Source organism: Anomaloglossus baeobatrachus, chromosome 7, assembly GCF_048569485.1.
Source record: "Anomaloglossus baeobatrachus isolate aAnoBae1 chromosome 7, aAnoBae1.hap1, whole genome shotgun sequence".
In the NCBI taxonomy this organism is placed as follows: domain Eukaryota; kingdom Metazoa; phylum Chordata; class Amphibia; order Anura; family Aromobatidae; genus Anomaloglossus; species Anomaloglossus baeobatrachus.
In genome coordinates, this window is record NC_134359.1 from 43,780,175 (window position 1) to 43,795,521 (window position 15,347).

The following is a 15,347-nucleotide window of genomic DNA, read 5'->3' on the forward strand; positions in this document are numbered from 1 at the left end:
GAACGGAAGGTAAGGTGAGCATAATATATGTGTGTGTGTGTGTGTGTGTGTGTGCGCAAGAGTGGGTCAGGGCGCGGTTAAGGTACGGAATCGGAAGTGTGTGAGGTGAGTATTTGCTCGTAAACTGAGTTACAAATTTACAGCAAGCTTTGCTCGTATAGCAAAATACTCGTAAACTGGGTTACTCGTAAATCGAGGTTCCACTGTATCTGAAATCTGGTAGTTTTCACAATGACTAGGAGAACTTCTTCACTGACGGACATCCTGTTATGTAGAAATCACTTCTCCGCAGTTATCACACACTCCAATTATCACTCAAATTCTAGGTTCTTTACCCCCAACCCTTTATAATAGGTCACATCCACATTCTTCCAGCACAGGGACCTCTGCACAGATTATTTCCATGACACTCTTCCATAGAAGTAAAAAAAAAAAAATTAATATGTAAAATTAGAAAAGAAAAACCCATTACGGAAATTAGAATATTCACCATTTGGTTCCAATTAGAAAAATAAAGATTTTGGCATTAAAAAGGTCTTTCCATGATAAAAGCGCTTTCCTTATCCTTGCAGTTCCCTTTAGAAGACTGACCTTTTAATGTCAGTTTACAGAAACTTTTGTTCATGCCTTTCGCTTCGCTATAGCCCAGGGTGTGATTTTTCAGCTGAGCAAGCATGATTTTTGTTAGTTGCTTTTAGAAGTCTTTATTTAAGCAAAAAAGGGGATATGGACATTCAGCAGAAGAGCAGAGAATTTGGAGGATGGGCACAGTATGGATCCTCATTCATTGGATGAAATGTGCAACTGGTTTAGATAAAATCCCAAAAAAGACTGATCAAAAAAAACCAAACAAAATCTACGCCCATTCCTATGCATTTCGGGCTTGGACAGGCCTAATGAAGGGGCTCAGACTAACATTTTATGGGATTTAAACACTCATGGTCTACCCATAGGATAGGCCAAATATACTTGGATTGGTGGGAGTCCGACCCCAAAGACCCTGGTCAATCAGAAGACCTAATGAAGAGGCTCATCAGACTATAACACATTTTTTGGGATTTAAGCACTGATGGTATACCCATAGGATAGGCCAACTATACTTGGATTGGTAGAGTGACCCTAAAGTCCCTGGTCAATCAGAAGACAGTCACAGAGCGTACTTGTCTGTGCATGTGACCATGCCTGATGTTGCAGCATAATCCCTTTTAAACAAATTGAGCAAAGCTTCAGTACCAGGCACAGCCAGACTCCCATATCTATGTAATCAAAAGAACAATCGAAAGGAGCACCGTACCGCTTCTACTTTGCTGCTCGAAAGGGATCTTCGATCTGTACAGAAAAGGATTTAGATTCCAGAAAACACTGGTACAAATAATAACGCCTTCACGTTCTTCAGAGAAGGGGAGACAAGAATATGGGATCTGGGGCACTTTACATTTCGAGAGGAAGGAATATTATCAAAGAGACCATTCTTTAACGCCTACAACTCTATTGTGAGCACTTTATTACCCTACGGAGATCCTCATCCTTTTCCTCTCTCTTTTGCAGTACCCCCCCTCCATAAGAAAGTGTTTCCAGCATACTAAAAAATTATGTGTGCAAAACATTGGGCACTTAATTGGCAGATGTTTCCCATGCAAGGTGCAATATTAACCAGATCTCAGAGTATACGCTATAAAATTCAGCCGTGTGCAAGAAAAATAAGCATTTATCCTCTAATCATACAACAGTGCCAATGCACAATCAGTGCAAACACATCCCAACAGGATGGTGCTGAATGTTGACCTCACAAACCTCCAATTGACGGAGCTGGAAGACCATATTATGTGGACGGCTTTAATTTATGATCCCAATCCAGCCCATCCATATTCCCCCTCCTGCCCACAAGCTATGAATATCAGGAACAGAACTAATTCAGTGAAGAACAAGATCTCCCTCAGTCACAGCATCTGGTTCTTTGGCAAGCAACCGTGTGCCGGTGTCACAGTAATTGTTGATGGTTGTTTGTCATAGGGTTAGGCCACAGATGGGTTTTCTGGCTGACAATATAGTTGGAAATTGTTATCCTACTCACTCAATCCTAAAAAAAAAAAAAAAAAAAAAATATATAATATATAATATTAATCTGAGAGATTAGATCTCCAATGAGGGATTACACAAAGCCGCATCTTTGGTTGCGTATGCTTTATATTCTGTTCACAGTAGCACCACAGCTTCTTTATTCCAATTGTAGCATATAACAGGACCAGTAGGGATCCCATGGAGGTTCCGTTCTTTTGCATACAGCACTATGCAAGAACTAACGGAACCCCTGATGTGAACAGAGCTTTAGATATATAAAATTACATTAGGATTTTCTGGTAAAAACACTCCAGCCCCCCATTGTAGGCGTTTGCAGGAGCCTTCTTAAAAGCACCACTGCAGCATTTATTTTCTCGCTCGAGTGTTGCTTTAAATGGAAGTTCCTTGCCTTGTCTTTCTCCAGTGTCGCTCCTGTGTCTCCAGCGATTTGTGACCTGTCGGCTGCTCCAGTGTTTCATGGAGCACACCGGTGTTCACAACTCAATACAACTCTATGAGAACCACCTTCTGGCCCTCATAGACTTGCACTGAGACCTCATGACAACTGACTTCTTGGACAAACTGACGGACGGACGGACGGACATCGGTCTGGGATGATTTAGTGAATCCTGCTTTGAGCAGAGGTTTGGACTAGAAGACCCAGGAGGTCCATTCCAACTCGAATATTCTATGATTCTATGATTCTGGTTAGTCAGAAGTTATGGGCACAAGATACCACTGAGGGGCCAGACTAACAACCAAAAAGACAATGAAGCCTTTGGAAGGTGAACATATGACACCTAAAACCCAAACACTGGAGTGGTGCTTTAAATGCAAGTTCCCTGCCCCATATATCTTTTTCCAGCATTGCTCCTGTCCATCTCCAGCAATTTGCGATCTGCCAGCTTCTCCAGTGTTTCATCGAGTGCACCGGTGGTCACAACTTAATACAAGTCTATGAGAGCCTCGTTGTGGTTCTCAGACTTGCACTGAGACCTTGTGCCGCAACTTCTGTTTTCCAAACAAAGCCGCCAGAAGGTGAATATATGACAGGGGACCTTCATTTAAAGCGCCACTCCAGTGCTGAAAAACAAAACACTAAACACTAGAGTGGTGCTTAAGTCTATGTCCACCATGACAAAATTCTTTTAAATTTGATAACCCATTCACCTCCCAATTTAATTCCCAGTATAGGGGCATCAGACGCTTGATTATGGGGGATTGTGTTAGTGGATGACAATGCTGCAGAACGTCTTCACTGATTTGTGTGCCTGACTGCTGCATAGAGGAAACGCTGTGGCCACAAGTGATTTCCTTTCTGAGTAACAAAATAGTGGTTGTATATTGCTAATTAATCAAAATGGGTATTTGACTCAAAACACCAACTATTAGAACCAGAAAAAAAAATGCTACATTTTATGTAGATGCCATGATATAGACACTAAATCGTGCAGACGACCGCAGAGAACTCCGCGGATTTTAGCTTCCAAGAGAATTTTTCAAGTAGGGATCAATCTCTCTATACAATGAACATGCAATAACTCAAGATCACTTTACGGGAATTTGAAGCAGTTACATACAGTAAAAGAAAAAGCAGGAAAAAAAAAAATATATAATAAAACCAGGCATGTTCGATATCAACATGCTTGATCCAGTCTTCCTTTGTATTGTGTGTGTGTGTGGGGGGGGGGGAATCAGAAATACCAGCTTTTGGCTGAAATGAGAGACCACAATTGGCTGAACGTAGACTGGCCACCTTTAAAGGGAACCTGTCATCAGAAATTTCGCCCAAAAGCTAAAAGATTCCCCCTCTGCAGCTCCTGGGCTGCATTCTAGGAAGGTCCCTGTTATTATTGTGCCCCATGTGAGACCAAAATAAAGCCTTTATAAAGTTCTACCTTTTTGTATGCAGCTTCTGTAAATCCGTCACGGGGGCGGGCTCTCTGCCGTCCGTTATTTTGCCCCCTGGTCCTGTATGCCGCCCCCATCGCTCCTTTCCATATCTGATGCACCGCCCACTGCTCCAGCCATCCCCGCGCATGCCCAGTGCCAGTCTCACGGGACTGAGCACTGTGACCGCTGGTGACGTGTGCGCAGGCAAGTGATTATGGACGGGACTGTGACTGTTATCAGCAAGTACCCGGCCATAATCTCTTGAGCGCGCAAACCTCTCCAGCGTCACACTGTGCTCAGTGTAGATGCTAGACTGTATGGGCTGCTTCCAGGTATGACGTCCCTTTGTCATGTGATAGTATTTCGAACACGCCCCTATCACATGACAAAGGGACGTCGTACCTGGAAATGTGACGCCCCTGGACTAGTCCAGGGTGTCACAGGGAACTGCACTATTCTCTATCCTTGGTGCAGGGCCCACCCTCCTTGGTTCCGGGGTCCGCAACAGTGATTCTGTACTAACAGCACAAATCCTAGTCACCCAAACACTACACTTGTCAGGCACACCAGGGGCGTGGTTCCAGCTGGGAAAGGAACCGCCCACCTATGAGTCAGACAGGCTGGTGGGAGGAGTCAGTTAGACAGTTGGTAGTAACTGAAAAAGAGAGAGGACCTGGGGATTAAGAGCTCCCTGAGGAGAGCCTGGCTGGGTCGCAGACAGTGGCCTGTACTTGACGGCTCAGAGATTAGCGGCGTCAGCACAGCGGAGGGATAGGACTTCCCACACAGAGCAGTCACAGAAAATCCCACGTGCCAGCTGCTAAGAGCAGGTCCCAATTAAAAAGAGGGACGGGACCCGAAGGTTTCAAGCCAACGGGGCCAGGGACACACACAGTATACAGTGTATGGAGGAAGGCTCCAGTCCACCACAGAATCACTGAAAGGGACCACCGCACGTGCAGTCACCGAGTGCAGCAGTACCAAGAGACTTTGTTTACCTCAGAGTCTGTGTCCACTCAATGCGTCATCACACCTGAGTGAGTACCCTGGCTCCCCAGCGCCCTGCCGGCCCTATATCAATATAGGCTGTTCCTACCTATTCCCTACCCTGAGTCCCGGGGCCCCTACCTGCGGAGGGAATCACCACCAGGCTGCCCCAACACCATCAGCCCCGGCACTCCCATACAGCAGCGGCGGTATTCCTTATTACCGCACACCGCAGGTGGCGTCACAAATATTCTCCCCCGTAAAAAACCTTTTTGTTTTTCATCAAAGTGTCTGCCGAGCAGTCCGACTGCTGCTAGGGCGTCACACATTGATTTTTGGCGTCACCAAGGGGGCATAGAAAGATGTCGGCGCCGGGTGAAGCGAGCGCAGCGGCAGTTCCCCCTCAAGATCAAGGTGACGTGGACGCACGAGCGACCGCGCAGATAATGCCAATGACTTTACCGTATGTGCCAGGCGCTACCTGGCTACCACAATATGATGGTTCCCCTGACACTCTGCAAGGATTCAAAAGAAAAATCCGCACACTCCTGGATATGTTTGGGATGAATGACCGGCAGCAAGCGTCTGTACTACTCGGCCAGTTATCAGGCGCCGCAGAGCTGGAGGCGGAGACCTGGACAGATCAGGACCGGGCCTCAGTAACTGCCATTTTTGAACGTCTGCGACTTTCCTTTGAAAACCGCACTGAGGCAGAACTCCGGATAAAGTTTTACAACTGCAAGCAGCGCCCACAAGAAAGCATTAGAGACTATGCTCTGAGGCTGCAATCAGCGCTACGGACTCTCAAACTAACCATTCCCATCAGTGAAGCTGAAGGAAACAAGGTGCTTGTTGAACAGTTTCTGCAAGGCCTGGGGTCAGTGGAGGACCGCAAGCAGCTACGGCTGTGGACTCTGGAATATCCTGCAATGGACTTTGCTGTTTTAAAAGACCGAGCCATCAAGGCTTTGCAAACCCCAGAGCCAACTGATTCTCCTGCTACGTCCTGGCAAGCCGGCACTTCTCCTCTACATGTGCCACCTCCTGTTAGAGCACTGCCAGAGCCAAAGACCCCAGCAGCGCCTGCAGGCGATACCAGTGATTTGTCTTTACAGGTGCAGCAGCTGAGCAGTGATGTTGCAAGGATCCTAGAGGCAATGCAGCTCAAGCCCAAGACCAAGCCGGCGGAGAAGATCCAGCTTGCTAACTGCCCAGATGACGTCCCTTGGATGAGAGGGAGGACCTCGACATACAGAGGAAGGAACCGTGACCGGTATGAAAACCTTGTTTGTTATAGGTGCAACAAGACTGGTCACTACGCCCGTTATTGTCCTTTAAACGGGCCACCCCTGGTTCCTGAATCTGGGAACTGTCTGTGGCTGACTGATCTGGTGTGGCTGAGGACTTTACTGTCTGGATGAAATTCTCACTCACAGTGTACAATTTGGCTATGGTAGCATACCTGGGCAGTCTAACCTCTTCCTCCCCGCAATTCAACACTCGCACGGGCACTCTCCCCTTACGGACATCGACTACCCCTCTGGCTATCAGTACTGTAGACCAGTGCTCTGAAGGCAGGGCCTCTACCACTGCCTGGTAATTCTGTCCACGGGAGCCTACAGCTGCCCTGCACCATATCATCATCTCACTCCGTGGGGGCACTACCACAGGAGCTGCATCCATTACCCGTACACCGCCAATTTCCCCACCAGACAAATTTACCTGTTGCCTCTGCTGGAGGTCTCGAATCTCTCTTTGCAGGACCCTCTGGCAGAAGTATTTGAAGCCCTTTCCAGGTACGGGATGAAACTAAAACCCTCCAAATGTCACCTGCTGAAGCCCAAAGTCCAATACCTGGGGCATGTGGTAAGTGCCGAAGGTGTGGCTCCGGACCCTGAGAAAATCACAGCTATCCAGAACTGGCCCAGGCCTCAGAACATCAAAGAGGTGCGCCAATTCCTGGGATTGATGGGGTACTACCGGAGGTTCGTGAAAGGCTATACCAAGATGGCATCCCCCTTACAAGATCTCCTAGTCGGACAAAGAAAGCACGGCAAGACTTCTGGCTCTCCATTCACATGGGGTGAGGAGCAGGAGAAGTCCTTCAAGTGGATGAAGTCAGCTTTGACAGGAGATGAGATTCTGGCATATCCTGACTATAACCTCCCATTTGTGCTGTACACTGATGCCAGCAACGTGGGGCTGGGAGCTGTTCTATCCCAGGTACAGGATGGCAAGGAAAAGGTGATTGCATACGCCAGCAGGAAACTCCGTCCAACAGAAAGAAATCCTGAGAACTATAGTTCTTTCAAGCTGGAGTTCTTAGCACTTGTTTGGGCAGTGACAGAGAAGTTTAAGCATTACCTGGCTTCTGCAAAATTCACCGTATATACAGACAATAACCCGTTGACACACCTGGACACGGCGAAGCTTGGAGCTTTGGAGCAGCGGTGGGTAGCACGACTGGCAAATTACGATTTCACTATAAAGTACAGGGCTGGTCGCAAGAACGCTAACGCTGATGCGTTGTCCAGGATGCCCCAGTTGTGTGATGATGGGAGGCATGAAGATGACCTGGAGGAGATTGAGATACCTGCTTTCCATCACCCTACTGATAGAGTGAAACCCCGATATTATAGTGATCAGCAAGAGGCGACCTTCAATCCATTGCCCCACCATGGTTGGCAAGAAGCCCAAGATAATGACCCTGCAATCAGATTGATAAAGGCATTGATATCCGAGGCTGATTCACACCTTGAACCAGATGCTCCAGAAGAAGCTAAGAAATTGTGGAAAGAAAGAAGTCGTCTGTGTTTCCATGGAGGCAAGTTGTGCAGAAGTCTCATTAATCCAAAAACGCATGAGAGAATATGCCAGATAGTAATACCCACAGCATATGCACCAGTGGTGTTGGAGGCCTATCATGATAGAGCTGGGCACTTTGGTTGGAAGAAGTTGGAAATGTTGCTGAGAAGTCGCTTTTATTGGACTGGGATGAGAGATACCATAGAAGCTTGGTGCAGGAACTGTGGTCCATGTACATTAAGGAGAAAAGATAGCACCAGTCAGCGAGCGCCATTGCAACCAATAGTAACTACCCAGCCTCTAGAACTCGTTGCCTTAGACCACGTCAAGCTCACACCAAGCAGGAATGGGTACACCTATGCACTCACCATAGTAGATCACTATTCAAGATTCCTGGTGGTGGTACCTGTCAAAGATCTAACTGCCAGCACTGCGGCGAAGGCTTTCCAGGCACATTTCTGCAGACCCCACGGTTACCCAGATCACGTCCTAACAGATCAAGGTCCCGCTTTTGAAGCAGAAATCTTCCAGGAATTTTGTAAATTGTATGGGTGTAAGAAGATACGCACTGCCCCCTACCACGCACAAACAAATGGGATGTGTGAGAAGATGAACTATGTAGTCATCAACCTGCTGAAAACTCTACCCCTTGAGGAGCGGAACGAGTGGCCTGAAAAATTGCCAGATCTTGTGGACATGTACAATAGTATTCCTGTGAGTTCCACTAAATGCACACCCGCTTATCTCATGAGGGCTAGACCTGGGAGACTGCCAGTGGATCTGGAGATGGAAGTTGAGATGCCTGAAGTTTATTCCCCAAATGCAGATTGGGATACCAAGCGTAGAGCTCAATACAGGCAAATTCAAGAGTATGTCGAGGAGAATCTGGACCAAAGTAGGGAAAAGCAAGAAAGAAGCTTTAACAAGCAAGCCCAAGCCCCTCCATTTTCACCAGGAGAAGTGGTCTTAAAAAGAAAAAGAAAGATGCATAAACTGGACGACCAGTGGGAAAGAGAGCCATATGTGGTCCAGCCTTCCAATTTCAACAACCAGAAGACCTGTCTTGTCAGCAAGGACCAAGGAAGAACCACAGCTGTAATTTCCCGTGACCACTTGAAAAAGTGCCCTGAACCCCTGAACATCCAGAAGGAAGAACAGCCCCAACCTCAAGTGACTGAGAAAAAGAAGAGAGTGATCCACACCATCCTAGGTGACTTCCCGGAAGATTGGCCTATGTACAATGGAGCAGTGATTGTGCCTGTACTCACATTCCCGCAACCCGCGGAAGAACCAGAACCAAGGAGGCCTGAAATCACTGCACCTAGAGAAGTACCCATACCAGCACCACGAACACGTAGATTACCACCTACAACACCTAGCACCAGTAGTGGGGAACAGGTAGTAGCAAACACCACAGTACAAGGGTTAGAGGGAAGCCAGGAGCTGAAAAGGTCCACCCGTGTGAACTTTGGTCAGCCCCCACATAGGTTCAGAGATGAGGAATGGTAGCGGAACCCGGCTACTCTACCCTAATGTAAATAGTCTAAATATAGAGTAAATTTAAAAATGTTTAGTATTTTCCATGCTTTTAATTCTACTATTTTCCATGCTAAAGATAGTCATGTAAGACATGTTGATATAGAGTGTTGATAAGAAGAATGTTGATTTTATTTTAATTACCTGGATTCATGACCTGATTGACGACCAATGATAAGTTTTATTGAAAATGGACCTTTGGCTACAGGACTGGTGGTAGCCAGCACGAACTGGTGCTATTGTAAATGGTTATTTCCCATTCATAGCCACGGACTGCATCCCCACCTACAGGAGAAGACACAGGTGGAGGAGAGACCTGGGAGACATATGGCCCAGGTCTGGCCACCAACAGGAGCGGTGGCTTGCCTCCTTTTGGAACTTTGGGGGTGGGATGAAGGATTGGGAAAGTGAAACGTTGGGTTCAAGTGCCTCCCCTGCGTGGGATGGATAGATATGTTTTTCTTATTAAAATGTTCACTTTTTGCAGATAAAAATAAACACTCTGGGTGCACTGTAGCTCGGGGACGAGCTACGTTTAACCAAGGGGGAATGTGACGCCCCTGGACTAGTCCAGGGTGTCACAGAAGCAGCCCATACAGTCTAGCATCTACACTGAGCACAGTGCGACGCTGGAGAGGTTTGCGCGCTCAAGAGATTATGGCCGGGTACTTGCTGATAACAGTCACAGTCCCGTCCATAATCACTTGCCTGCGCACACGTCACCAGCGGTCACAGTGCTCAGTCCTGTGAGACTGGCACTGGGCATGCGCGGGGATGGCTGGAGCAGTGGGCGGTGCATCAGATATGGAAAGGAGCGATGGGGGCGGCATACAGGACCAGGGGGCAAAATAACGGACGGCAGAGAGCCCGCCCCCGTGACGGATTTACTGAAGCTGCATACAAAAAGGTAGAACTTTATAAAGGCTTTATTTTGGTCTCACATGGGGCACAATAATAACAGGGACCTTCCTAGAATGCAGCCCAGGAGCTGCAGAGGGGGAATCTTTTAGCTTTTGGGCGAAATTTCTGATGACAGGTTCCCTTTAAGTGCACTTAGACTGACTATCGTGAATGATAATTCCTAGGAATACTCATTATGTGATATGTGATAATCGTGCACAGACACTGTTCTCCAGCAGACCTTTAGTACCCCACTAAAAAGACCCAAAAGGGACAAAGCTGGCCATACATAGATTACTATTGGCCAAACTTGAAGGTTTCAGCAAACCATCTGTGAACATTGGCCTCCGCACTCACCGGATGCACATCGAAGAAGCTGGATTTTTACATGCCCAACTAGTTTGTTCTAGATCAGTGATGGCTAACCGAAGACACGCGTATTGGAGGTGACACGCCGAAACATTTTTGCTGACGCGCAGCAGGGGGCCACATCCCGATCTGTAAGACAAGCCACGGTCGCTGGTGATTTAACTAGAACTGCATGTGCGGCTAAACTGTTTTGAAATGACCACCCCGGGGGGATGGGGGTGTGTGCACTTGGAGTTCTAGTTAAATCAATGGTAGTCAGGTGCCAATGCAGGTGGGTGTCGGGCGGCACTACAGGGTGGTTGCTGCAATAAGTCCACACGTCAGCACAATTATCGAGAGCTGCTGTTGCCAGTCGAAATCTGGTTAGTTAGCGCACAGGATATGTTCGATAAAGTTTGGTCGGCGAGGGGACTGAATTGGGGAGGAAGGAAGAGGAGATAATGACTGCTGGGAGAGGAGGCGGATAATGACTGCTGGGAGAGAAGGGGATAATGACTGCTGGGAGAGGAGGGGGATAATGACTGCTGGGAGAGAAGGGGGATAATGACTGCTGGGAGGGGAGATAATCATTATCTCCTCCCCATCCCCAGAAGTTATTATCATGACTGCTGGGGGGGGGGGTGGGAAAGCTTGCAAATGGACACTCATTGCCTAGGAGAGCAGCCACTGAAACTGAATTTTTCAACTTACATCTTACTAAAAAATGATCTGCAATTATAAGAAAACCCTTTTAAGGTGTGCATATTCCTTAAATCACTGTGGGCAAACGGCCAATCTCTTGAAGCCCAATACACTGAAAATTCCTGGGTTGTTTTTTTGTTTGTTTTTTTTTGTTTTTTAATGGAAAGAGCAAGCTGCTGCCAGACAGCTCGCAGCACCTTATGTGCTTGCAGATATGGTATATAAACAAACATCATATGGATGGTTTGTGTTTGACTTATCTAATGTGTATGGGGGACATAATGCGTGTGGCCAGCCTAATCACTGAAGCAATTCACCCACTGTACAAAATCACTTGCTACAGAGGCACCAGAGATATGAAAGAAAAGGGATGTGTGATAAATGTACTGGACTTCATATCATTAATCCATGAATTCAGCCTATTTCTGGCTTAAAATGGCTGATAACAGGAAACAATAGCCCATATTCAGTTGGTGACGCAGACTTATCACAATTTCCATATGTATAGACCAGCAATACTAAACCGGTTTACCATTTTACCACCGTGCGGAGCGGTCGTCCCAATCACCGTGAGGAGCTGCCACCCCACCTACACCCCACCTACTGTCTCCTCCCCAAAATCCTTTAGAATGTAAGCCCGCAAGGGTAGGGTCCTCTTTCCTCTGTACTAGTCTGTCTATTGTTACTTGTATATGTATTCTGTATGTAACCCCCTTCTCATGTACAGCACCATGGAATCAATGGTGCTCTATAAAATAATAATAATAATAATAATAATAATAATAATACACAAAAAGTTGTACAGAAGAACGATATATTAATATTTTGTAAATATCCCGTGCGAGCTGCCATCGCTATATTGGAATTTGACTGCAAACATAAATAGGGGAGAAAACATAAAACAGCCGACAACATCATCTGTTATCAGAATACATGAAAACACTAAGAGCCAAGCTGAGAGACTAATTAGTGAGATTCGCGGGCGAGTGCCAATGGATTGATTCAGACGGAACAGATACATCCAGATAACAACGCGCCAGAACTGCGCCATTCACACTGACTAGGAAAACTGATCTAAGGGCCCTCATCAAGTCCTAGCTATTTCTGGTTTCCTTTGTAGCGGGCAATGCACGGCATTCTGTCATACACAAAAGCAGATTTCTGGTTCTTTTTAGTTGCAAATCTTAGGGGTACTTCTCACATAGCGAGATCGCTGCTTAGTCACGTTTTTTGTGACGCAGCAGTGACCTCATTAGCGATCTCGCGGTGTGTGACACTGAGCAGCGATCTGGCCCCTGCTGTGAAATCGCTGCTCGTTACACACAGTGCTGGTTCATTTTTTGGACGTTGCTCTCCCGCTGTGAAGCACACATCGCTGTGTGTGACAGCGAGAGAGCAACAATCTGAATGTGCAGGGAGCAGGAGCCGGCGTCTGGCAGCCTGCGGTAAGCTGTAACCAAGGTAAACATCGGGTAACCAAGCGAAGCGCTGTGCTTGGTTACCAGATATTTACCTTGGTTACTAGCGTACGCCGCTCTCAGGCTGCCAGTGCCGGCTCCCTGCACACGTAGCCGGAGTACACATCGGGTAAATAAGCAAAGTGGTTTGCTTATTAACCCAATGTGTACTTTGGCTAGGAGTGCAGGGAGCCAGCACTAAGCGGTGTGCGCTGGTAACCAAGGTAAATATCTGGTAACCAAGTTACCCAATATTTACCTTAGTTACCAAGTGCAGCATCGCTTCCACGCGTCGCTGGTGGCTGGTCACTGGTCGCTGGTGAGAGCTGCCTGAGTGACAGCTCACCAGCGACCATGTAGCGATGCACCAGCGATCCTGACCAGGTCAGCTCGCTGGTGGGATCGCTGGAGCGTCGCTAAAGTGTGACTGTACCCTTAGTAGTGACTCATTGCATACAGATACAACGCCTGGACCTCCGAAGGTCAACTCAACTAACTTACCTCTGTGGAGTAGAAAGGGGGGGGGGGGGGGGGGGGGGTCGAAATTCACGCACCATACGGATGTTCCAAAAGTTAATAAACCTTCCATAGATATTTGGGAGGGGGGGGGGGGTCAAGTGGTCGCTGCAAGTTCCTAAGTGCATTGTATACTTGTATGTGTTCAATAAAGCTAACAAAGAATTTGAAATCCCGTCCAAAACCATGCAAACTAAGGCTGTGTGCACACATTGCTTTTTATGTGCTTCTTTTCTGCCATGTTTTTTTTATTGCGTTTGCGCATTTTTTTCATGCTTTTTTTGTACTTTTCTTTAGTCATGGCGATCGCGGTGGTTCAGGCACTGCACTCCTGCGATCACCGCCAGGTCTCTGGCTGATGTTACAGCTGGGTACCAGCTCTCACTGCCTGGAGCGGTGCCTGCACCGCTCCCGGCAGTTTAACCACCTGAATGCTGCGATTAATGTGATTCAGGAGGCAGAGAGAGGGATTGCTTACCTCTTTGGCGATCGGGTCCCTGTAATGCGATCATAGGGATCTGATTGTTGCCATGGCTACCCTGGGACATCCCCACGACGACCCGGGTTACTGAACTACAGAGAGCCTCACACACCATGCTGTATGCATGGTGTGTGAGGCAAAGTGCTGCAACATAATCCCCTGTAGTGATAATGCACTGCAGTGGATTATAGTAATGCAGACAAAAAACAAACAAACAAAACAAAAACGCAAACAATTGACACGTTGCTTCTTTTTTCAGCAACAAACTCTGTAAGGAAAAAATGGAGCGTGTCGTGTGCACAGCGCGTCACGATTCTCATAGACTTTGCTGAGATGCGTTTTTCCCTGCAGTATTGATTAAAATCTGCAAAGAAAAATGTATGAAAAACCGCAACATAATATGCACAGAGCCTAAAAATGGGCGACTTTTGGTTCTAGACCCCAAACTATTCCACTCCAAATTAAAAAAAAAAATAAAAATCTTAAAAAAAAAAACGTTGTTTAAAGGGGTTTGTCTCAAAGTGATAAATGGATAAAAGTCCAAAGCGCTTATAAAAAAAAAAAACAAAAAAAACAACTTTTTAGTTTAAAAGCACTGTCAGCACAGAATGCAGTTCAAACCAAGTATAGACTCTTGGTGCACCATGGCGTTACCTAACAGATGTGCACCTTCCCCTACTGCTTGATTTCCCTCCATCTCCACCCTCCTCCCTTCTTTGATTGACAGCTCTTGTTTCATAGAGCCAGAGAAGAACACACCGATGGAAAACAAGTAGGTGGAAAGCTGCACATAAACGTAGAACTGGTGGAGGAAGGTTGAACTAGATGGACCTAGGTCTTTTTTTCAACCCAAGTAACTATGTAATGTTTGGCCCTGTCATGATGCACCGAGCACCTGTGCTTGGTTTGAAAAGTCATTCTGTGCTGAAAGCCTCCCTTTAAAAATCAACCTGCCCAATATGCCTTGCCTCCCGAAGTTGGCGGCTTTAAAAAAAAAAAAAAATTATATATTATAAACAACCACCAACAACAACCACCACCACCACCACCGCCGCCACCACCCAACAACCACAACAACAACAACCACCAACATAAGGCCCCTTTCACATTGTGTTCTGCTCTCCATTCAGTGGTGTCATTGGAGCTTCCATCCAAACCCCCCGCAAAATGGGTTGCGGATGCATATGCCGACGGGACCACTGACTATAATTGTGCAGATGTTGTCACCGTGTGCTCGGTCTTGCACCATTTTGGGGCGTATATGCTTTCTGCAGGCGAACACCCAGACGTAGTAGACTGCTTCTGGGTGTCCACCTGCAGAAAGCGTATACGCCCAAAAATGGTGCAGGACAGAGCACACGGTGACTACATCTGCTCCATTATAGTCAATGGCCCCGTCAGCACATGCATCAAAAATCTTGTTTTGTGGGGGTTCGGACAGAAACCCCGACGGGACCACTGGAACGGAGATCATAACGCAGAGTGAAAGTGGCCTTTAGGCCAGAATCACACTTGCTAGTGCCTCGCGTGTTTCTCGCGCGAGTCTCTCATGGTAGAACCCGGCATGGCCGCACACTATGCATACAGGAGCGTCTGAGCTGCATAGAGATATATGCAACCGACCCGCTCCTGTCAGGGGAGTGTGCGGCCAAGCCGGGTTC

At 47.1% G+C, this 15,347-nt stretch overlaps 1 protein-coding gene across 1 annotated transcript in view; it reads right to left on the minus strand.

Annotated features, from left to right (window-relative positions):
* Positions 1–15,347, minus strand: part of RBMS1 (RNA binding motif single stranded interacting protein 1) — a 230,367-nt gene that overhangs the window by 183,943 nt on the left and 31,077 nt on the right. The window contains exon 2 of the mRNA XM_075317260.1: positions 11,048–11,101. Within this exon, the coding sequence (XP_075173375.1) occupies positions 11,048–11,101 (54 nt within the window). The remainder of the gene's footprint in view (positions 1–11,047; positions 11,102–15,347) is intronic.